At 39.7% G+C, this 26,211-nt stretch overlaps 1 protein-coding gene across 1 annotated transcript in view; it reads right to left on the bottom strand.

Moving 5' to 3' along the window:
• The window catches only part of LOC306986033 (ankyrin repeat and SAM domain-containing protein 1A), a 112,117-nt gene that overhangs the window by 60,591 nt on the left and 25,315 nt on the right, over positions 1 to 26,211 (bottom strand). The window contains 3 exon segments of the mRNA XM_079588874.1: positions 13,390 to 13,452; positions 19,544 to 19,700; positions 19,815 to 19,895. Coding sequence (XP_079445000.1) covers positions 13,390 to 13,452; positions 19,544 to 19,700; positions 19,815 to 19,895 — 301 coding nt within the window.

The following is a 26,211-nucleotide window of genomic DNA, read 5'->3' as shown; positions in this document are numbered from 1 at the left end:
ATTTTTGTGATTTGTATTGTAGGGAAGCACGATATATCGGCCACCATATCGGTATCGGCCGATGTATTTTCATAATGTTATCGGTATCGGCCCGATAAGAAAATTGGACCGATGCATTAAAGCCGATAAATAATGGATTACTTCCTTCAGCGGAGACACTTCAGGTGTGCACGGTTCGCCATGATGGTTTTAAACTGCTTGAAATATGATAGGAATCACTTCAATACAGTTCAGTGCAACATGTGCAGCGCAAGTCTGTCATATAGACTGCATAACGTTATAGTGGTGTGCTTGGGACACGGCTTTTAATGGAGAATTTTGTGTTTTTGTAATCAGGCTCTCAAATTATATAACATTTCGGATTTAGATTTATTGGCCGATATATCGGTTATCAGCTTTTAAATATAAAGAATTAACGGCTTTATTTTATTTAAAGGACAAGTTCGGTATTTTACACTTAAAGCCCTGTTTACAGATCGTATCTGATGAAATAGAACGGTTAAGATTAAACTTTGGACACATGCTGCTGTCCCGAGAATTTTAGGTTTATATCGCTTTCCCCCCCCCACCCCCACAATGGTTGTATATGTGCACTGGCAGATTCATTCCTAAAACACATTAAACTTTAGTTTACAAAGACGTGAAACTCACCGAGTGGTCAGGGGTGTTCACTGATACGGTCCCAAAAAAAATCGCTGAAAAAGATGCTTTCCAACAGGTTTTATCGTAGTTTTTGTCCAACTCCATGACTTGTATTGAATGTGCTGTGTGAGGTGCGGTATTACTCCGCCGCTGGAGTGTCTATTATTCAAGCTCTCAACGGAAGAATCACGGGTGTGACACGTTTGGCAAAATAGGTCCACAAAAGCTAAATAAACCTAAAATTCTCGGGACAGCAGCATGTGTCCAAATTTTAATCTTAACCGTTCTATTTCATCAGATACGATCTGTAAACAGGGCTTTAAGTGTAAAATACCGAACTTGTCCTTTAAGTTTTAGCCATTTTAGTTCAACTTAGGTTTTATATGTTTAAAGCTACACTGTGTAACTTTTTTAGTTTATTCTTAGCTAAAAACTCTTAGTTCTTTCAAAAATATATGTGCTCATTAATGTATATTTACTTCGTTCAAGTAATAAAGTATTCTCGTGAGTGTATAATATGCCATTGAAAATACATACGGGTGAGGGATTTGAATGTCGGTCGCCATGTTGCCCCTCCATCTTGAAAGTACATTAGCCAAAGAGGGACATACCGTTAATTCAAGCTTCGCCTTTCGCAATTCACTGGCACCGGCCCTGTTTTTATTTTTTCCTTTCCCTCTCCCTCTCCCTCTCCCTCGCACCTCCGTCACATCAGCTGATCTCTGCTCACGGAGAAAATGATATAGCCTACATGTAAACGTTGCCTTACGCTAGTGATGTCGTACAATATACAGAATAACGATAGCACTGATAAAAGTTACTTTACTAAGATTAGCTTGCATTCGTCTGGGACTGATAGCTGATGTTAGCAATGAAATGGTAAAAAAATAACGAAAAAATAAAACTATTATTCATTTTACATAGATGTCATAACCTATATGTTATCTGACAAATTAAATTACTGCAAATTATAATAGTTTTCTAAAGTAACCTCATCACTTGAAGGAACACTCATGGACGAGGTCGAACTGGAAGCCATGTTAATCTTGGACTACATTGGCCACCGTAGGAGTTCAAACGAAATCGGAATTGAGAGGAACAGAAACTAATATTCACTGGATGGTCATATACCTTTTCACTGCTAGATGGGGGTAAAAATCACACTGTGTAGCTTTAAGGTTTTTCATCAGCTTTATTTCTATTTGACTAAACCAAAATTTTAAAATTACCCATTACTGTGTCTTTAATAGTTTCAGTTAATAACACTGGAACTCGTCTACTCTCATGTTTTTTTTTTTTCTTCTTCAAAGACTAAAAGACTAAAAAAAGAGACCATAAAATGTTTTATTACTGCAGATCTATTTTATTATTATTACTATTATTATTTTGCACCTGCAGAACATCAAAACCCATAGTGAATGAACAGCTTCTCTTCCATTCACCATTCTGTTTTTTCTTCCTTTCATTTCTCTCTCGATGCACTACAGGGTCGACCCTCAGCTATCCAGCCGTTTCCATGACTACACCCCACCTCTCTCTGCCACCACACACACACACACACTTTGACACTGATTCAAGCCGACGGCTACACAGAAAAGCTTCTCGACTCTGCATGCGTGTGTGTGTGGCACAGCAAGTATTCTAGAAATACCATTTAACAATCACAAAACACACACTTCCTGTCAGCTCATGAATTATTCATTTCCACTTCAGTCTGTTCAGTTGTAACCTGCCTGACACACACACACACAGGTTCACACGCCGCTTGTACGAGAGGCTGATCTAAAGCTCGAGTGAAACCCCTCTGTGCGAGATGAGGATCCTCTGAGCTTCAGCAGAAGAGCAGCTTTAAAAGACTCAATGTGCAACATTTCTCAAAGTGCAAATATTTTCTTCTATCCCGTTTTAAACAGCAAAGAAATAACATTCACTAATTACTGTATTTTATACAAATTTCAAAAAAAAAATGTAATTGTGGAGTCGCACCGCATGATATTTTACTACCTGAACTAACCTTATCTTCTCTTAAAAAGTATCAAATTATCAGATTTTTTTGCGATATTTAGGGCCCAAGCCTTGAAAAGGCGAAGGCCCTATTGTTTTCCTTCGGATTATTCTTCTTTATTATTATTTATTATTATTATTAGGGCCCAAGCCTTGAAAAGGCGAAGGCCCTATTGTTTTCCATGGGATTATTATTAGGGCCCAAGCCTTGAAAAGGCGAAGGCCCTATTGTTTTCCAAAGGATTATTATTTATTATTATTGTTCTTCAAGGGTTTGGGGGCTTTTGGGGCCCTTAACATACTCAAAAACTCTTGAAACTTTGCACACTGGTCAGAACCCGCGGCCATTAGAGCCGGACTGAAGCTGGTACCCGGGCGTGGCAGGGGGGCTCGACAGCGCCCCCTGGAACGGGGTCCGAAAACTTGGTCCATAAATCAAACACGCTTGCATGAAATAATATGAAACTCGGTACACTTATAGATCTCACCGGTTCATATATCCTTCGTGCTCTGACTTTTTACCCCAGCCCAACAGGAAGTCGGCTATTTGGCGTAGTTAGAAAAACGCATTCAATGGAATTTAAAATACTCCTCTTAGACGATTCAACCAATTGCCACGAAACTCGGTGTGCATGAAGTCAAGACATTGAGGATGAAAACTTGCGAGGGGATTTTTGATATCTCGAACGGTTTGGCCGTGGCGAGGAAACGAATTTATGGCGAATATTGGAAACAGGAAGTGTGTTATAACTTCTGCATACATTAACTGATCTTGATGAAACTTCAGCAGTGTGTTCGTTGTAAGAAGCCGATCACATGGATGTGACTATTGTGAGTCAAAGTTATAGCGCCACCAACTGGCAGCAGGAAGTGTGTCACTTTCAAAATGCTTTGAATTCACCCTCTTATTTTTACCCGATTTGCTTCAAACTTCATCTGTATAATGTAAACACACGACAGATGTAGACCTGTGAAAGGATTATTGATATCTTTAATACTGTCGCCATGGCAACGCTTTAAACTTTTATATTCTTTTTGGATGCATTTGAGGCTCTTAACATGCTTCAAATTGCATGAAACTCAACATGCATTTGACATTTATTGTGTAATAGACATGTGCGAAGTTTCAGAAACGGGCGTGGTGGAGGGGCTCAGTAGCGCCACCTTTAGTAAAAAATGGGGTATTAGTTTTACCTACAGTAACCAAACTCGGTACGTATATTCTTCTCTTCGATCCGGACAACTTTCTAATTTACAGTCATTAGCTCCGACCAACAAGAAGTCAGATATTTTGGTTTGAATGTGAGTTTTGGTATATTTTAGACTCCAAGTTTTTAGCGGTGGTTTATTTTATTCACACCAAACTTTTTCAACATGATGAAAATACATTAAAGATGCTAAATTGTGAACGGATATTAAATATCTCAAACGGTTTTGCTATGGCGAGGGATTAAAGTAATGTCCAAAAAAGGAAACACTAAAAGCCTCATATCTTCTAAAAAATGTATTATACACCATTTATTTCTATATAAAAGTATACAAATATCAGAACTAAACCCATTTTGTTCTTTTATTTCAATTTAAGAATTATGTATAAGTTAAAAAACAGCCAGAATGCACTTTTTAGTCAAAAAATAAGTCATACATAGGGCAATACTGCCCTCTTGTGGTCAAAATCGGGTAGGCCCATTGTATATTGTATCTATATAAATAGTGACTGTTAGAATATTTTCCTACCGGTTAATTGATGTGCAATTAAAGCGGGGGCTTTTAAATCGCTAACTTAAAAGCCAAAGTAAGTACTGGACGTCCAGTATGAATGAACTAAAACACATTCACTCTGTTCTGCTCGTTCCTCGCCGTGAACGCGTTATTGCCCGTGCAGCCGTGAGCATTTAGTTTAATTTTAAACATAGCGCCATTTCGGGGGTGGGATTGCTTGAATTGCGTGTTCAATAGCCTATTATTCTTAATCTTTTCAGTCAGCTTTTCACCCATGATTAATGAAATTGGACTCCTTGTGCTGATCTTTGCTGTGACTCATTCAGCTCACGATTTATTAAGCGGACACGTTCAGGTTTTAATATAGTGCCCACTATATTTGAATATCTGTATATTGTAATATCTATACCTAGTCACACCCTACTCTTATTAAATGTATGCTTCATAGTTCATTTTTAATTTCTAAATTTGATCAAGAAATTAAATTATTTAGAATAATAAGACACTATAGGACTGTTAGCCTACCCTGTGGCTGATCAAATTAAATATTTTACACTGAAAAATAACAATGCATTAAATAATGTTTTAAGATTGTTTTAAATATAAGTTAATTAACGATCGTTGCAAAGAATGAAAGGCTACTTTTAAACATAACACTAAACCTCCTATAGGTGTCGCCAGGCGACCGTCTTAATGAGCGAGTCATTGATTCATTCGTTCAAACGAGTCGTTCGAACGACTGAGTCATTCATGAATGACACAGATCTTTATGGATTGATCATTGAATCTTTGAGTCAAGCGATTCTTTCAAAATGCGGAATCATTCACTAATGAAAAAACACGACCGTCTTAATGAGCGAGTCATTGATTCATTCGTTCGAACGACTGAATCATTCATGAATGACACAGATCTTTATGGATTGATCATTGAATCTTTGAGTCAAGCGATTTTTTCAAAATGCGGAATCATTCACTAATGAAAAAACACTGTGAGATGCGCGATGGTTCTGCTGTGATCTTTGTTTAACTATTTTCGCTGCTGAAACAGAACAAAAACAGTCAACATTGTTGTGTGTGTGTGTGATTTTGGTTGGGTGACATTTGTATGTTACAGTTTGACAAGAGTTTATAGTTTAACAAAAGCACAATGTTGTGTTTTATTGCAAGTGCACACAAATATAAGGAAACACTTTGCAGTTTGAATGATGTCCTGTATGAACAAAATGACGGAGTATGTTTTTATGTCTCCATTTTTCGATCGATCCTCGTACACACACACACACACACACACACACACACACACACACACACACACACACACACACACACACACACTGCAATCTTGACATCGCAGCCACACACACAGACAGCCCCTCCTGTGTTTGTCTGTGTGGGGAGGGGGGCAGAAAGACTATTAAAAATAGGTATATTGTGCCATCTAGTGTTTTATACTATGTATAAATGTGTTTTTTCTTTTAAACAAGTGTTTTAAAGTACACTACTTTCAATTAATTCAATGCTGCATTTTTATGTATATTTAAACATTATCAAAGACTACTTTCTGTCAAAGTTAGGATGTTATTTTTTTAGTTTCAAAAGTTCTCTGTCTCTGTCGGCCATTCCCCTCCCCTATTCCTGTTTTTCATTGCACGCTTTTAAATGTAAAAAAATCTTCCTGTTTTGATATATTTAAACTTTTTAAAAAATCTAGCAAAAAATGCGCCTTTTTGCACAACCCATTTTTTATTTTTTTTATTTTTTCACTGTTCTAATCAGGTCAGGCAAGTCAAATGATCTGTCTTGTCCCTTAAAAAAATTAATATATATATAGACCACACTTCATATGAATTTTTGGTCTTGTGTACTTACAATGGCTGCTGATTTCATGTGTCCGTTAAGTCCATGAAACTGTAGGGTGTCTAATTTTCATTTTAGTTTTCAGAACGGTGCTCACGCCCTCGATGCGCACTTTTGCAGAACCCACACTGATGCAAGCTCTAAAGCGGAGATACGTTATTGCCCGTTGTGCACAAGAACCCTAAAGGCACCGGGGTGGCGGTTTTTTTATATATATATATATATATATATAAATAAATATAGCTGCAAGCAGCGATGGAGGGCCCAAGCCGGTGGCACCTCCACCCTGGTGCCTTTAGTGCAACTAAAGGCACCGGGGTGGCGGTGCCACCGGCTTGGGCCCGTAATCGCTGCTTGCAGCTATATTTTATTATTATTGTTCTTCAAGGGTTTGGGGGCTTTTGGGGCCCTTAACATACTCAAAAACTCTTGAAACTTTGCACACGGGTCAGAACCTGCGGCCATTAGGGCCGGACTGAAGCTGGTACCCGGGCGTGGCAGGGGGGCTCGACAGCGCCCCCTGGAACGGGGTCCGAAAACTTGGTCCATAAATCAAACACGCTTGCATGAAATAATATGAAACTCGGTACACTTATAGATCTCACCGGTTCATATATCCTTCATGCTCTGACTTTTTACCCCAGCCCAACAGGAAGTCGGCTATTTGGGGTAGTTAGAAAAACGCATTCAATGGAATTTAAAATACTCCTCCTAGACGATTCAACCAATCGCCACGAAACTCGGTGTGCATGAAGTCAAGACATTGAGGATGAAAACTTGCGAGGGGATTTTTGATATCTCGAACGGTTTGGTCGTGGCGAGGAAACGAATTTATGGCGAATATTGGAAACAGGAAGTGTGTTATAACATCCTCATACATTAATTGATCTGGATGAAACTTCAGCAGTGTGTTCGCTGTAAGAGGCCAATCACATGGATGTGACTATTGTGAGTCAAAGTTATAGCGCCACCAACTGGCAGCAGGAAGTGTGTCACTTTCAAAATGGTTTGAATTCACCCTCTTATTTTTACCCGATTTGCTTCAAACTTCATCTGTATAATGTAAACACACGGCAGATGTAGACCTGTGAAAGGATTATTGATATCTTTAATACTGTCGCCATGGCAACGCTTTAAACTTTTATATTCTTTTTGGATGCATTTGAGGCTCTTAACATGCTTCAAATTGCATGAAACTCAACATGCATATCACATTTATTGCCTAGTACACTTGTGCGAAGTTTCAGAAACGGGCGTGGTAAGGGGCTCAGTAGCGCCACCTTTAGTCAAAAAATATTAGTTTTACCTACAGTAACCAAACTCGGTACGTATATTCTTCTCTTCGATCCGGACAACTTTCTAATTTACACTCATTAGCTCCGACCAACAGGAAGTCAGATATTTTTGTTTGAATGTGGACTTGTGGAGGATTTTCTTCCCCCCCTCCCTCTGTTAGTGTGTTTGGGGTGTGAGGGATTTGTTAAAATGATAGAGCCAATAAGTGGTATTATACTGCCCCCTGCTGTCTCTTCATCATACTACTCCCTAATATTGTTATATAATTCATATTTAGACTTTATAAAATCAGTATTTTAACATTTACAATGACATTTGATCAAAATTCATCTATTGTTGTATTACTATTGACAATTGTGTCACACTGAGAAATGGGAAGCCTGAAAGCGAAAGTATAACGGTGGCCACGCCCCCCCCCAAGTACAAATTCACTCATAACTCGAAAACGGAAAGTCGTTGCGCGCTCAAATTTTGATGGTAAGGTCCTCTCCAGGCTCTTGATCGAAATATATTGTCGCGGAGCTCGGGAACGCCCCCCCGGCGATCGCAAAATCACGAGACCTCCGACCTTTGATCGGCTGTAACTCCCGAACCAGACCACCACGATCCTTGTGGAATAGCTTGTTGGAAAGGGCCTGTCCTCACCTAGCTTCGATTCGATTTTGGTGCGATTTGGCCTGGGCATTCCCGAGATATAAGCCAAAATTTTTTTGCATTTGGACGGGAATAACTCCCGGCCCCAATCGCCCACCAACACTGGGATGGTCTCATTACACAGGGCCCCTTGAGCACTATCTAAGCTCCGAGTTTCAGATTTTTTCGCTCTCTCGTTCCCAAAATATATGTGAGAAACCAAATTTCCATTCATTCATTCACTTCAACTGTAAGATGGAGGCTGTAATAACTGTCGTCAACTAGAGAGAGCAGCAGGATTATATTTGTAATCTTTTTATCAGCTTTCAGCATTGGCTAACAAACAAATGCTTAAAGCTATATATTTGTTATTATGATGGACGTGTAATGTGTGTAAGCATGCACAATGGAGTTAACATGCAAAAACTGGTTTGCTTTGGTGCAAAATACTGGTAAACATCAAGACTTGTAAAATGAAAGTGAGCCAATAAGTGGTCTTCAACTGCCCTCTGCTGGACATTCTACTTATTAATAGTCTTTTCACATGTGCTTTTGCATTCATTTAGACACTAAAAAAATCCCTTATATAACAATTACTATTATAACACAATCATATTTTGTCAGTTTATCACTTCATTTGTTCTGATGCTTCACATAATTACTAGCAACGTGGTAAATCATGGTTATTAAAGCTAGAAACATGGAAAATCATAGTAAATAAGGTAAATCATGCTAGAATCCTGGTAAATCATTCTAGAATGTGGTATATCATGGTAAATCATCCTATAACATGGTAAATCAAGGTAAATCATGCTAGAATAGGATGCTAAATTGCGGACGGATTTTTGAAATCTCGAACGTTTTGGCCGTGGCGAGGAAACGAATGTATGAAATGATGAATTTACACCGGTACTTAAGAAAAGCTGGTACCGTTACCATTTAATTTTTTTAGTACCGAAATGGTACCGAAGTACCGGGTCTTTTGACAACACTAATATATATATATATATAAAAAAAATTCTTATATGTGCCCTCGATGCGCACTTTTGCAAAACCCACACTGATGCAAGCTCTAAAGCAGACTTCTTCTCGACAGTCAAAGCAGAGTTACGTTATTGCCGTTGTGCACAGGAAATCTAAGGCACCGGGGTGGCGGTTTTTTATATATATATATATATATATATATATATATATATATATATATATATATATATATATATATATATATATATATATATATAAATAAATATAGCCGCAAGCAGCGATGGAGGGCCCAAGCCGGTGGCACCGCCACCCTGGTGCCTTTAGTGCAACTAAAGGCACCGGGGTGGCGGTGCCACAGGCTTGGGCCCGTAATCGCTGCTTGCGGCTATATTTATTATTATATTACTACCTTTTGGGCACTTTTGGGGGCCTTAACGTGCTCAAAAACTCTTGAAACTTTGCACAAATGTCAGAACCCGCGGCCATTAGAGCTGGACTGAAGCTGGTACCCGGGCGTGGCAGGAGGGCTCGACAGCGCCCCCTGGAACGCGGTCCGAAAACTTGACCATAAATCAAACACGCTTGCGTGGAATAATATGAAACTCGGTACACTTATAGATCTCATCGGTTCATATATCCTTCGTGCTCTGACTTTTTACCCCAGCCCAACAGGAAGTCGGCTATTTGGCGTAGTTTAAAAAACACATGCAATGGAATTTAAAATACTCCTCCTAGACGATTCAACCAATCACCACGAAACTCGGTGTGCATGAAGTCAAGACATGGAGGATGAAAAATTGCGAGGGGATTTTTGATATCTCGAACGGTTTGGCCGTGGCGAGGAAACGAATTTATGGCGAATATTGGAAACAGGAAGTGTGTTATAACATCCTCATACATTAACTGATCTTGATGAAACTTCAGCAGTGTGTTCGCTGTAAGAGGCCGATCACATGGGTGTGACTATTGTGAGTCAAAGTTATAGCGCCACCAACTGGCAGCAGGAAGTGTGTCACTTTCAAAATGCTTTGAATTCACCCTCTTATTTTTACCCGATTTGCTTCAAACTTTATGTGTATAATGTAAACACACGGCAGATGTAGACCTGTGAAAGAATTATTGATATCTTAAATACTGTTGCCATGGCAACGCTTTAAACTTTTATATTCTTTTTGGGTGCATTTGAGGCTCTTAACATGCTTCAAATTGCATGAAACTCAACATGCATATCAGATTTATTAGGTACTAGGCATGTGTGAAGTTTCAGAAACGGGCGCGGTGGAGGGGCTCAGTAGCGCCACCTTTAGTCAAAAATGGGGTATTAGTTTGACCTACAGTAACAAAAATCGGTATTTATATTTATCTCCCCGAGCCGGACAACTTTCTAATTTACAGTCATTAGCTCCGACCAACAGGAAGTCAGATATTTTGGTTTGAATGTGATTTGATGGGAATTTTGCCAGTCTCTCTCAGTGTCTCTGTGTGTGAGAGAGGAGGGGGGCTTTATTTTAACCCTTTCTCTGCTGTGTGGGACTTCTCGGGCACTTTTGGGGCCCTTAACGTGCTCGAAAACTCTTGAAACTTTGCACACAGGTCAGAACCTGCGGCCATCAGGGCTGGGCTGAAGCTGGTACCCGGGCGTGGCAGGGGAGCTCAACAGCGCCCCCTTGAACGTGGTCCGAAAAACTTGGTCCATATATCAAACACGTTTGCATGTAATAATATGAAACTCGGTACACATATAGATTTAATCGGGCCGAACAACTTTCGTGCTCTAAGTTTTACGCCAGTCCAACAGGAAGTCGGCTATTATGGGCTGTATGAAAATGCATGCCCCTGGAATTTGATATACTCGTCCAAGAAAAATTATCCTATCGCCACCAAACTCGGTCAGCATGAAGTCAAGACATTGAGGACGCTAAATTGCGGACGGATTTTTGATATCTCGAACGGTTTGGCCGTGGCGAGGAAACGAAGTTATGGCGAGAAAGGAAAAACACAATGTGTTATAACGTCTTCATACATTTATTGATCTTGATGAAACTTCAGCAGTGTGTTTGTTGTAAGAGGGCGATCACATGGATGTGACTATTGTGAGTCAAAGTTATAGCGCCACCAACTGGCAGCAGGAAGTGTGTTACTTTCAAGATACTTTTGACTAAAGTGGGTGGGTTATTTTTACCTACAGTCACAAAACTCGGTCTGTATATTGTGCTTATCGATCCGGACAACTTTCTAATTTACAGTCATTAGCTCCGACCAACAGGAAGTCAGATATTTTGGTTTGAATGTGGTTTTGTCTCTCTCTGACAGAGTTCCCCCTGCCATTCTCTGTGTGTGTGTGTGTGTGTGTGTGTGTGTGTGTCTGTGTGTGTGTGTCTGTGTGGGGAGGGGAGGGAGGGAGGGAGGGAGGGCACACACACAGACAGCCCCCCCCTTTTCTGTGTGTGTTTGGAGGGGAGCAGAAAGACTCACACTAGAGTGCGGATCGGGTCGAATTTTTCAGTCCTAGCCCGGCCCGCGTCCGACAGAGCAGTAACCGAACCCGACCCGAGCCCGACAGGCATAAAGATATTTATGTTCGAGCCCGACCCGAGCCCGACAGTTAAAATCCCATTTTTTTCTCATACTAATGACAATTGTACGTTTGTTTGTGTGGAAAGCCCGCTTTTATTAAGCAACTGTAGGAAGGCAATCGGAAATGTCAACAGGACAAGCGCATCAGCGCACGGAGCAACAAGCGCTCTTAACACCTGGCGCGCGCACATTATGCACGCGTTTCGTTGTCACGGCTACATAAACAAATGTCCGCACACAGGAAGACGGATATTATGGTAATATTTTACATGTATTTTAATCACAAAAACGAACGTTTGCATCAAGTGAAAGCATCAGGCACATCGGCTACCTACATAAGCTGTTTTAAATTTAAAATGTTCAATGCCTTATCGCGCTGATGTGACCGAGCCCGACCCGAACCCGAACATCATTTCTAAATATCTGTCCGAACCCGGCCCGGCCCGTCAGGCTCGGGTCGGGTATCCATCCTCTAACTCACACTGATGCAAGCTCTAAAGCAGACTTCTTCTCGACAGTCAAAGCGGGGTTACGTTATTGCCCGTCGTGCACAGGAACCCGAAAGGCAACGGGGGTGGCGGCTTTTTATATATATATGTTACACTAAAGGCACCGGGCTGGCGCTGCCACCGGCTTGGGCCCTCCATCGCTGCTTGCAGCTATATTTATTTATATATATATATATATAAATAAATATAGCTGCAAGCAGCGATGGAGGGCCCAAGCCGGTGGCAGCGCCAGCCCGGTGCCTTTAGTGTAACTAAAGGCACCAGGGTGGCGGTGCCACCGGCTTGGGCCCGTAATCGCTGCTTGCAGCTATATTTATATTTAAATACTCTCAATATTTAAATATCCAATATCCTAATATTTATCATGAATTCATTCATATCAGTATTTATTAATTCAAATTCACATTAATATCTGTATATACTAAATTATTCTAGTTGCACCAGAAGATATTTTACAACCTGAGCTTATGTTGTCTTTTCTTTATTTTATTTTTTAAAATAATAATCTAATATTTTAAGAGAATAATTGTCTTTGACATAGAATGATGAGTGTTCGGAGGGGTTCTCTCTATGATATCCTTTCCTGTTCTGCATTTAAATATAAATTATTATAAATTAAATATAGATTAAAATCTACTATATTCTAAATGTATATTAAATGTAATTAAAGTATTTTTGTCCCTATAAAGCAATTTTTTATGGTAAACAAATATAATTGAATGCCATTTAAATTGAAAACTGTATGCTATGCATTTAAATATGCATGTATGAAATTTTACTAAATATATTTAAAAATGACAATACTAATAAGAATATTTTCTCACAACGTGAGTTTTTCCCTTTTCTTGTCATACATTATTAGTCTTACGGTGTGGGAAACCTGTCTGGAATCCATCATTATTTTTGCAGTTTGCAGAAAGGACACCTTTCAGCTTCAACAGTCATGATAAAATACACACACACACACACACACACACACTACAGTGAGAATCACAGCACAGTCTGTCACGTCTTCACACATATACTGCATATACGTGTGCTTCTATAACCCACATGATGACAAACATGAGAAAGAGTGAAGCGACACTGTCCCAACAGAAACCAGACACACCCAGGCGTGGCGTATTGAGGTGAAGCGTGCAGGTCAGAGGTCATGGGTACACACCTTGGCATTAATATAGGGGTCAAATGGGCCACAGCGTTTGAACTCTGTGTGGTCTAGAGAGCTCTGGGAGAGGGGAGAGAACAGGAAGGAGACGTGTTCACATACACACACACACACACACTGAACACAAGTGTTAATCAAATGCATGATCACATGATGAAACAGGCAAAAGAAACTACAGGCTGGCTTAGAGTCCGTCGAATGATAAACGGTGAATAAAAATACACACCGAATTAATATTTGTTTTGATACAAGGCAAAAAATGTCAAATTTGTGAGGAAAACTAACTATAATTAAACAAATAAGAAACATTTGACAATTAAAATGTATTAGCATATGCCGAATTTGATCTATCAAACAGTGGAGAATAAACCAGCCTTATAAAATGGCAAAAAAAAAATGAAATGAGACAGTTTTTTAAAAATATTTTTTTAGTTAGGGCAGCCAAAAATAATGACTTATTATTATTGATTCATTATGAATTAAATATATTTGTGGACTGTTTCATTTCATTTTGAGACATGTCATGCTATAATGAGAAAACAGCACAATAACAGAGTTGTTAAATGAAAACTGTGATTATGATGTTACTGAACAACATGGAGTGCATCACTGCGGAATAATAAATGCATGTAAAGTCTCTCCAAATTATGCAAAATGAGAGTATTTGAAGATAGGCCGTTTCTGCTTTCCTCCGGGGACATCTCATTCAAACAATGAAAAAACCAACCCCGAGTACAGGTGCGCATGAATATTCAGGTTCATTTGTTAAAAGATGTCACGGTGTTGGAAATATATAGGGAACAGCTATAGAACGGGAAGGCAAGCGAGAGCAAAGAAACCTTTCAATATGTCATTGCTGGGTCAACAAACATCCAACAAACTGAGCAATTCAGTTACAAAATGTGATTTTATATGTTTTTATATACATTGATGTCACATGACCTGTACGTTTAATTCAGCATGAGAGAAAAACAATTAATTTCATCCCAAATTTGCGGTAAAAACTCACACTGCAAATGTGTGTTTATATTCCGATATTGGTGGTTATTCATTCATTCTGCGCCTGAATTTGGTTAATCTGCAACTTAAGTGTCCTAATCTTAACTGACTCTCGATTGATTCAAACAGACACACAGTATACAGTCATACCGTGTATGTCATGTTCTACTTAAAAAAACATTAAATGTGTTACGACTAAAAATAGCAGTTGTGAAAACAGCGTGTATTAAGGGTGAGAAGCCACTGAACTCATGTTTAGCTTTGTCTTTACACACACACACTCACTCAAAGTGTAAATGAGAGCAGTGTGAAGCTGTAAGAGGAAGCAAAACTGTTCCTGATAAGCTGCAGCTTTTCCTGAGACGTTTCAAAACCTCGAATCTAACCTCGAAATTACTCATTTACACACCCTCCCTCACTAATCAACAACCCCTCGATACCCTACTACTGATCTCAGATCGTGTGGCATTAGACAGGTGGATATTTACAGAGCAACTCAGAGACTACTGACAGGATTTATTCTGACTCGTCTCTCGGTTTGGATTCCTGAGAGGAAGAGAGGAAGCATTGCAGATAAAAACGTTTAAAATATGAAAGATGACCATTTTGAAAAGTACAACCATAACCTACTGGTATTTCCAACTGGTATTAAGCTGCATTATTTCTGGTCAGTGCTAAATATGGGTGGAAACGGGGTCTAAAATGGGGTTTTGTGATTCGTCAACATTAGCATGTAGTGTAGTCAACAAACTTTATTTGCAAAAAGGGCTATTTTTAACATACTGTGATCCGACACATTCTGATATCGCAAACTGTTTAAGGAACACTCACTTTTTTTGGGAAATTGGCTTATTTTCCAACTCCTCCAGAGTTAAACAGTTGAGTTTTACCGTTTTCGAATCCATTCAGCCGATCTCCGGGTCTGGCGGTAGCACTTTTAGCATAGCTTACTATTAGCATAGACCATTGAATCTGATTAGACCGTTAGCATCTCTCTCAAAAAAATTATAGTTACTACTAGTCATATCGGCCTAGAAAATCACAACTTTTCATTTTCTGTCGTACACGATGTAACTACAGAAGAGTCAAGTTTTAAATAGGACAAATATCAAAACTCTTTGGTCCTTTTTTTGAGAGAGATGCTAACGGTCTAATCAGAATCAATGATCTATGCTAAGCTATGCTAAAAGTGCTACCGCCGGACCCGGAGATCGGCTGAATGGATTAGAAAACGGTAAAACTGTTTAACTCTAGGGGAGATGGAAAATAAACCTTTTCCGAAAAAAGTGGAGTGTTCCTTTAAGGATGGAGAGTATGATTGTGAGGCAGGGACTGAATGACTAATAAAGACATTTTAAACAACTTTCCAGCTCAAATAACACATTTTGAACTATAGAATTCGGTCAAGTTCTTAGAAAATGCACAATCTTCACATTTCTGTTTTTAAAGTGCCCCTATTATGCTTTTTCAAATATTACCTTTCATGCAGTGTAAATGAAGCTGTTCGTGAATGTAAAAGGTCTGCAAAGTTTTAAAGATTAAAGTGCGCAACAAATAAAAGTTATTTAAAAAATAAAATAAAAAAAAAATCGATTCTGGACTGCCAAAACCAGTCATCAGCAATTCCAGTGTCACTTCCGTAAGATATCCAAGTAGGTTTGAAACAAATGTGCTTAATGCCAGTCTATGGTCTTCATTGTCTGCCAGCGAACAACGTCTACTTTGACCCTAAAACACTGAAGTTGTAGCTGAGAAGCAACATCGTGTTTTTGACATGTCGAGAAGACCCTGTTTTCTGTGCTGCAAATCCACTTTGATGCACTTCTGTGCTCAGTAAAACAGTATAACCGAAATACAGTAAAACCAACATCATCATTACTGTTCGTATCACTAGTCGAGTTTCCATCCAAATGTGAAGCAAATCTTTTCCAAGTTTGCAAAACAAACAAATGCGAATTATGTGAGTTTCCATCAGCTTGTTCGAGCGGACGGCGGTGGTATTGGTAACCTAGTAACTAACAGTAAATAAAACACCATGAGTGGAAACCGTGTCGTCGAGCCGAATCCTTTAAGTGAACGGTGAGAGTCGGTTCCCGTCTGAGAGCATCTTTTCCTTTTTGTGTATTAATACAAGACAGAATAATATGATTATCCTTTCGCTACACTGCTCAGCCACACATCAAGCAGTCACTAATTGAATGTTGTTATGATGTGTATGCGTGTGATGACATTACCCAGCCACTCTTCATCGCTGTACACATTAACATATTATTCAGTCACTGCATGGAGAGCGTGTGGTCGAGCAGTGTGGAGAAAATATCCTTAAAAATCGGGTCAGAAAAGAAGAGGAATAACACACGCAAACGTATACTCGTATTACTGAGATAAGCCAAATGATCCGGTTCAGTTCCCTAAAAAGAGCCGCAACTCCCATCATGAGGAAACCGTGCGCTACATCAGAATTTAATGCGTTTCCATCTCCCATTACTCGCATTAACTCTTTTTTGCACAAGTCAAAAACCACCTCTGCACATAAAAACAGAGTAATGGAAAAATAGCTACTGTCTATCAAGTGCTGAGGAAGATCTGGCACTGAAATTCAGATATGGTAATGGGAGTTTGGTTCCCGACATGTGCTGTGAGTGGTAGACCAATCACAACAGACTGGGCCATCTGACCAATCAGAGCAGAGTAGACCAATCACAACAGACTGGGTCATCTGACCAATCAGAGCAGAGTAGACCAATCACAACAGACTGGGCCATCTGACCAATCAGAGCAGAGTAGACCAATCACAACAGACTGGGTCATCTGACCAATCATAGCAGAGTAGACCAATCACAGCAGACTGGGCCATCTGACCAATCAGAGCAGAGTAGACCAATCACAACAGACTGGGTCATCTGACCAATCAGAGCAGAGAAGACCAATCACAACAGACTGAGCCAGAGTAGGGTCATCTGACCAATCAGAGCAGAGTAGACCAATCACAGCAGACTGAGCCAGAGTAGGGTCATCTGACCAATCAGAGCAGAGTAGACCAATCACAATAGACTGGGCCATCTGACCAATCAGAGCAGAGAAGACCAATCACAACAGACTGAGCCAGAGTAGGGTCATCTGACCAATCATAGCAGAGTAGACCAATCACAATAGACTGAGCCAGAGTAGGGTCATCTGACCAATCATAGCAGAGTAGACCAATCACAATAGACTGGGCCATCTGACCAATCAGAGCAGAGTAGACCAATCACAACAGACTGAGCCAGAGTAGGGTCATCTGACCAATCATAGCAGAGTAGACCAATCACAGCAGACTGAGCCAGAGTAGGGTCATCTGACCAATCAGAGCAGAGTAGACCAATCACAATAGACTGGGCCATCTGACCAATCAGAGCAGAGAAGACCAATCACAACAGACTGAGCCAGAGTAGGGTCATCTGACCAATCATAGCAGAGTAGACCAATCACAATAGACTGAGCCAGAGTAGGGTCATCTGACCAATCATAGCAGAGTAGACCAATCACAATAGACTGGGCCATCTGACCAATCAGAGAAGAGTAGACCAATCACAACAGACTGGGTCATCTGACCAATCAGAGCAGAGAAGACCAATCAAAACAGACTGGCTCATCTGACCAATCAGAGCAGAGAAGACCAATCACAACAGACTGGGTCATCTGACCAATCAGAGCAGAGAAGACCAATCACAACAGACTGGGTCATCTGACCAATCATAGCAGAGTAGACCAATCACAGCAGACTGGGCCATCTGACCAATCAGAGCAGAGTAGACCAATCACAACAGACTGGGTCATCTGACCAATCAGAGCAGAGAAGACCAATCACAACAGACTGAGCCAGAGTAGGGTCATCTGACCAATCAGAGCAGAGTAGACCAATCACAACAGACTGAGCCAGAGTAGGGTCATCTGACCAATCATAGCAGAGTAGACCAATCACAGCAGACTGAGCCAGAGTAGGGTCATCTGACCAATCAGAGCAGAGTAGACCAATCACAATAGACTGGGCCATCTGACCAATCAGAGCAGAGAAGACCAATCACAACAGACTGAGCCAGAGTAGGGTCATCTGACCAATCATAGCAGAGTAGACCAATCACAATAGACTGAGCCAGAGTAGGGTCATCTGACCAATCATAGCAGAGTAGACCAATCACAATAGACTGGGCCATCTGACCAATCAGAGCAGAGTAGACCAATCACAACAGACTGGGTCATCTGACCAATCATAGCAGAGTAGACCAATCACAGCAGACTGAGCCAGAGTAGGGTCATCTGACCAATCAGAGCAGAGTAGACCAATCACAATAGACTGGGCCATCTGACCAATCAGAGCAGAGAAGACCAATCACAACAGACTGAGCCAGAGTAGGGTCATCTGACCAATCATAGCAGAGTAGACCAATCACAATAGACTGAGCCAGAGTAGGGTCATCTGACCAATCATAGCAGAGTAGACCAATCACAATAGACTGGGCCATCTGACCAATCAGAGAAGAGTAGACCAATCACAACAGACTGGGTCATCTGACCAATCAGAGCAGAGAAGACCAATCACAACAGACTGGCTCATCTGACCAATCAGAGCAGAGAAGACCAATCACAACAGACTGGGTCATCTGACCAATCAGAGCAGAGAAGACCAATCACAACAGACTGGGTCATCTGACCAATCAGAGCAGAGAAGACCAATCACAATAGACTGGGCCATCTGACCAATCAGAGTCAGCTCCTGGAAAGGAGGGGTTTAGAGACTATAAACTTAATCGAACCGCTTCATTCAACTGTGACACTGTGAGAAAAGAGGCGATGCTGAAAAGTACATTAAAGTGTTTTTGACCTTGGCTGCAAGTAAACCTATTGTAGGAGACTGTAAACAAAATTAGGAACCTTTAAAATAGCATAATAGAGGCACTTTAAACCAGAAGGCCTGGCCCAATAGATTTCCAGTTCACCTGTAGACAATAAGAGTATTTCATACATGTTTTCCATTCAGTTTTTCTGAGAGACGAGTCAAAACTACTTCCTGTGGTATTCAACAGCAAGACACGAGCGCTGCTCCTAGACCTTACGTGGAAAATAACCCAGAAAATGTCTGAATGTGCCGCTCGGTGTCGTGTGGTCAGACCTGTTCATTGAGTTTGGGGTGGGACGGCCCCTGATGGACGAGGAGCTTGACGATCCGCTGGTCCCCCTTCCAGGCCGCCAGGTGCAGAGGGTAACAGCCCTTGTTGTCAGCGATGTTCGTCAGAGCCTCGTTCCGCAGAAGTGCTTCCACCACCTCACTGACACAGAGAGACGTGCACAATTGTGTGTGGCGTTCAGAAATAAAAGCACATTTCGATAAATAAAGCTAAAGATATCTTTGAGGTCAAAGGTCATGAGGTGACAGGACTCACCTGTGTCCGTTTAAAGCAGCGTGGTGTAGAGGTGTGTATCCAGTGCTGTCCACACAGTTCACATTCGGGCCCCTCCAGATACTGTAAAACAAAGAGTGGACAGACACAGTGAGTATTATAATAATAATAATAATAAAAAGGGTAAAAAGTAACACTGTCTATGCATACAACAAAGCAAATACGCATATGATTTCTGAAAGATCATGTGACACTGAAGACTGGGGTAATGATGCTGAAAATTCACCAGAGGAATACAATTTAAAGTATTAAAATACAGTATTTTCCGGACTATAAGTCGCTCCGGAGTATAAGTCGCATAGGTCAAAAAGAGAGAAAAATATATATATAAGTTGCACTGGACTATAAGTCGCATTTATTTAGAAATTAATTTCACAAAATCCAAGAACAGACATTTAATCTGGAAAGGCAAGTTATTCAGCTCCACAATAGCACACAGAACAACAGGCTGAATAGGTGTCCGGTGTGTTAGCGTAACACATTAACAGTTATTCAGCTACACAATAGCACACAGAACATATACCTGGGAGGCTGAATAGGCTAAATTGACATTAGCCAGCGAGTCCAACAAGCAAGTTACCGGTAAGCAAGTTCACCAAGCTCTCGCGATCTCACTCCACAACACTGAATCCATTGAGTTCCTCCTCGGTGTCGCTTCTGAACAATTCTGCTAACTAGAGCGCCCTCTCGCGGCTGTAGACGGTACTGTTTTATATTGGTTCATCTCAGTCAGTTTGTTAGTTAATAATATATAAGTCGCACCTGACTATAAGTCGCAGGACCAGTCCAACAATGAAGAAAAGTGTGACTTATAGTCCGGAAAATACGGGTACTCAAATAAAAAAAACAGTATTATTACTGTTATTATAACTGTATGCTTGGTTAAAATAATGCAGCCCTGGTGAGCAGAAGATTTCCAATCATTTGTGAATACAGAACTTCACAATACAGAACACAATAGAGACGTTCACAAATACTCCAGTCCTGGAAATCACACTTTTAAGGCCACATTTACACATAGCCGGGTATTTAGAGAAACAAATATTTCCCCCCCTCTGTTTTCAATAATAACATCGTGCACACAACCCGCATAAATACGCCGTCGAGCGCCATCATAACTATGCCAAACCTATGGGTGGCAGTGTAGGGAGAAGGATAAAGCCATGCAAGCCAATCAGAATCCTCAGAATCGACAAGAGAGAACCTAAAACCCCGTTTCTCCCAGTTGACACGACAACATAAAAACGGCGTTTTCAGAAATCTCCACTTTGGCTGGAGTTTTTAGAAATAATCGTTTTCTGGGATAAAAACGGCGTTTTCGTGTAAATGACAGGCCAAAACGCAGAGAAATATCTGTGTTTTCCCATCGTGTAAACGGGGCCTAAATCCCATTATCGTCTGCAATCTTGTTGGTTTATCTGTGGTGCAGACACAGAAACGCCTGCATCGAGTCCTCTGGTAACCTTGTGAGGGTTTGGAGTGTGCTGGTCTAATGCCGTGGGAATGAACATCACAGAACATCTGTGTGTCATCCTTCCTGCAATTCCTCAAGCAATCTGCTCTACAATCTGCTGGTCAACGCATTAGAAAATTCCCTTTTTTTTCTTTTTTTTATCAAACCGTGAGTCACACCTAAATCTAGTGCAATGACACCAGCGGGTGTGTGAGGTCACTGACGGAGAGTGATCTGCTGATAGTGGAGACTGGGACCGCTTACATGAGTTGAGGAAACAGGAGCACCAGATGTGGATGTGGGGCGCAGATTGCATTCGGGTCCGTTTTGACCCGGAAGAGATGCATAATGTTGGTAACACTTTACATTTGTTAAACGTTAGTTAAGTGAGGGTTAATGCCCGACGAGGTGTCCATTGTCAGGTATTAATGGACGACGGCGAGGCGTGAACCGTCCGACGCGTTATACCATGTTCACTTGCCAAATAACACATTTTTAAAACATTAGTTTATATTTTAATTAGTTTTACAATCGAAATCTAACGGTTTTAGAACTCTGTTACTAGGTGTCCTACATCACTTTTTAATAGACACCCTGCAGCCAATCAGAATCGAGTATTCACCCAGACCATGGTATAACGTGAACTAACAATGAACAATTCTACTGCATTTGTTAGTGCTAGATAACGTTCATTTTAACATTTACTAACACATTCGTTGTATTTGTTAACAATAGTTAATGCATTTTGAACTAACATGAAAAAACAATGAACAACTGTATTTGTATTAACTATATTGACATTAAATGATTAAAAGATTATTAAATGTAATAAAAAAAAATTAAAAAAAATTATATATTGCTCACAGTTAGTTCAGTAACTAATGTTAACAAATGAGACCTTATTGTAACGTAAAATGAGACCTTACTATCAAAATGTCTAATAATAATTTTAAAAAACGTAGTATGGGGAACCAGAATTCAAATCACACACTACTTTATTTTAATTATTTTTATTTAAGAGTTTAAGAAATATACAAAAATGCAGAACTTCTCTATGCATTTACCACATCTTTTGTAAAATATATTTACCGGAAGGCATCTCACACTAAACCTTTTGAGAATGAACTGATACAAATAAATATCGTATGTATATGCACACATTTATGGCAGCCATGAAAAAAAATTACAGCTTAAAAAGTTGATAATTTTATAATAAAGTGAAAGTTTATGCAAGTAAAATGTATATATTTTGTTTGAAAACATTCTAATAATAACAACTGATGCTGTTTTGTTTGAAAATGAATATACAGGTTTCATGAACCGTTTTCTGGCTTTTATGCGTTTCAAAAGAATTTAATTAAATCCATCAAGAGTTAATACTGGTAATTCTGAGATACGTTTCTTTTAATATATGATAAATATTGTTAATTTCATAACATTATATATCATATAAAGCATCTCATAATAAATATATGCACATCACAGTTTTTTGTCAATAAAAAAAAAACTGCTAAATGTAGTAATAACGTAACAATACCGTGGTGGTGACAATTAAAACAGTTACATTTATTGTATTATATTATTTAATATTTATATAACAATAGACAATCATTTCAGTGATCGTAAGATTGTGGTACACGTTCCAGCTCTTGAATCAGTGGTTTTTCACTGCCAGAAATGAGATAACCTGAAAAGGCTGGACACTTGGAAAAGATAATACCATTGCCTCAGATTGCTATTTTTAAATAAATAAATTGGCCTCAGTCACATCCACACAAATTTAATTTAGGCATAACCTCTCTCAGTGTGCTTGTAAATTGACTGAACTACAAAACACACAACTCTTTGTTAGTTCACTGGACCTCACTGAAAACACCCTTAGGCTGTGTACTCAACATAGACATAATTGACTGAAGGGAATGGTTCTCTTGCTGTAAACATATTGTGTACTTGCAGCATGTGCAGATAGAGGAGGTGTGACGAGAGAAACTGAAGAGGAGAGAGTATCACGCGCTGTACAGCACGCAGTCGCTCGCTGTCAAGACACAAAGCACAAATGAAGACACAAAGCACAAATGAAGACACAAAGCACAGACAAAAGAGGAAGAGGAAAGGAGAAGCCGGTGGCAGAAGGGCTCTCAAACTGTGCAGCTCTTCTCTCTCACTCCAGTCTGACGTTCCCATCACTCCATACTGGCGACCAGGACACGTCATACGGAGAGAAAAACTGCACCAGCAGAGAAAACAAGTGTTGCTGCTTCACAGAACATGCAATGAACCAACATGATTTGGCCTCGATACAGTGATAATCTCTATGACGGAATTACGCATTACTCAACACTATTAATACTGACATCTGCGCACTACACACAAAAAAAAAAAAAAGTTTAAAATGCCCCAATTATGCTTTTTAAAATATTACCTTTCATGTAGTGTGTAACACAGCTGTTTGTGAATGTAAAAGGTCTGCAAAGTTATAAAGATCGAAATGCACAACAAATAAAGTTAGTCTCCTAAACAATGTTGGGGAAAGTTACTTTTAAAAGTAGTGTTACAATATTGCGATACTCCCTAAAAAAAGTAACTAATTGCATTACTTAGTTACTTTTTATGTAAAGTAATATGTTACAATACTTTTGCGTTAGGCTACTTTATCTCAGGCCTGGACTGGGCTTGCTTATTTTTTAATAACAAAACCAAAAATGGACAATGTAAAGGCCCTTTCACACAAACAGAGAAATAATAAGCCTCAAACTGACAAAATGGAAATTCACGCCTGTAACAGACTGGACCATCTGACCAATCAGAGCAGAGTAGACCAATCACAACAGACTGGGTCATCTGACCAATCAGAGCAGAGTAGACCAATCACAACAGACTGGGTCATCTGACCAATCAGAGCAGAGTAGACCAATCACAACAGACTGGGCCATCTGACCAATCAGAGCAGAGTAGACCAATCACAACAACAGACTGGGCCATCTGACCAATCAGAGCAGAGTAGACCAATCACAGCAGACTGAGCCATCTGACCAATCAGATCAGAGTAGACCAATCACAACAGACTGGGCCATTTGACCAATCAGAGCAGAGTAGACCAATCACAACAGACTGGGCCATTGACCAATCAGAGCAGAGTCAGCTCTTGGAAAGGAGGGGTTTAGAGAAACAGAATAATTTATTGAACCGTTTCAGACACTGTGAGAAAAGAGGTGATGTTGCAATGAACATTATGAGAAAATTAAAGTGATTTTGACCGTGGCTGCATGTAAACCTACTATAGGAGACTGCAAAACAAAATTATGAACCCTTAAAATTGTATAATTTAGGCACTTTAAAAATAACCTACAACTAACTACCCCTCCCTTTTTTGACAGTTTTATGAGAGCGTCACTGAGATAGGAAGTAACTCAGCAGTGTGGTTTACAAAGATCCACACAATGAGCTGGATTCTCATGACAGAGACAATTCATAATGCGGTAGTGTCATAAACATCCTACTGTGAAATACAACTGCAAAACGTAACAGCATGAACAGCATGAACAGCAATGATGTTATTGGAAGTTATTGCATTAGCATTGCAAAGGGTGGTAAACCCCCGAGACAAACTGCCAACCAAAGCTTGAGGGGGAGGAGGATGCGTTACTGGTTTGTTTTCTCTCGGCTGCATGACCATATCAATTCCCTAGCTTTGAATATGCAACTTCGCTGACAAATGCATAAAAGTGACCAGCTGGATACAAATGAATGCAAATAGATTGTAACAATCATGAAATTAAACATTCGGGTCGGGCTTGTGTGTGTTTTTGTCACATTGTTTTAACCACTTGAGGTACTAGTAATGTTAGCGCTCTGACGTCAAACATGCTTCTGTTCTCCACTAATGCAGCATCTAGTCAACGAATTATTTACTTAAATTTTACGAATTTAATTAAATACTTGAATAATATGAAAACATGTACGGTAGTGTACTGTATACATCATACCTCTTGATTGTCTGTTTTAAACCCGCATCTGAAGTGTCCCGCTCTGTGTAGAGCGCAGCCTCACGTGTTAAAACAAACACCGAGGCATCAGCGATAGTTTATCTCGCCTCTAGAGGCCGCTCTCGTAGTGTATGATGTAAAAAACACAGATGGAGTAGATCGAGTCCATCAACACCCCCCAAAGCTTCACAGTCGTGTAGTTACAGGACGAGTTCGTCCTGGGTCGACATTTCATTCAGTAACATTAGGCTGTTTTGATTTATATGCCGTGTAATGTTGGTGATCAAGTTATTTTATATGTGCATATGATTACATATGCTATCGTAGGGCTGTAAACGATTAATCGAATGCAAAATACAAGTTTGTGTTTACATAATATATGTGTGTGTATTGTGTATAATTATTTTATATATATATATATAAATACACACACATGCATGCATGTATATATTTAAGAAAAATTTGTTATTTATATAAAATAGCTCTATTTATATATAGTATAAATCATATATAAATATATATGCAGTATATAAATGCAAATATTTCTCAAATATATACATGCATGTGTGTGTATTTATATATACAAAATAATTATACACAATACACACACATTATGTAAACACAAACTTATTTTGGATTCGATTAATCGCGATTAATCGTTTACAGCCCTAATATCGCTTGTTTCTGCATCTTCTTCGCATGCGTTTTGATCAGGAGATTCAGTTACTCTTTCAGAAGATGTGTAATAGCGCCCCCTACCGCATAACAGTGAAAATACAGAAACCCAGAAAATTTGTGTCAGAAAACATTGTTTGGCGGGGAAAGAGTTACACAATAATGACTTTAAATGTTTTTTTGCGATTAGCTAAGTAGATTAATTAATCGACACATCATGTATAATTAATTAGCTTAAAAATTTTAAATTACTTGACAGGCCTAA

This window comes from Phoxinus phoxinus (genome assembly GCF_949152265.1).
Source record: "Phoxinus phoxinus genome assembly, chromosome: 18".
Classification (NCBI taxonomy): Eukaryota; Metazoa; Chordata; class Actinopteri; order Cypriniformes; family Leuciscidae; genus Phoxinus; species Phoxinus phoxinus.
Note: the sequence above shows the minus strand (reverse complement) of the source record. Positions and strands in the feature narration are given on the sequence as shown.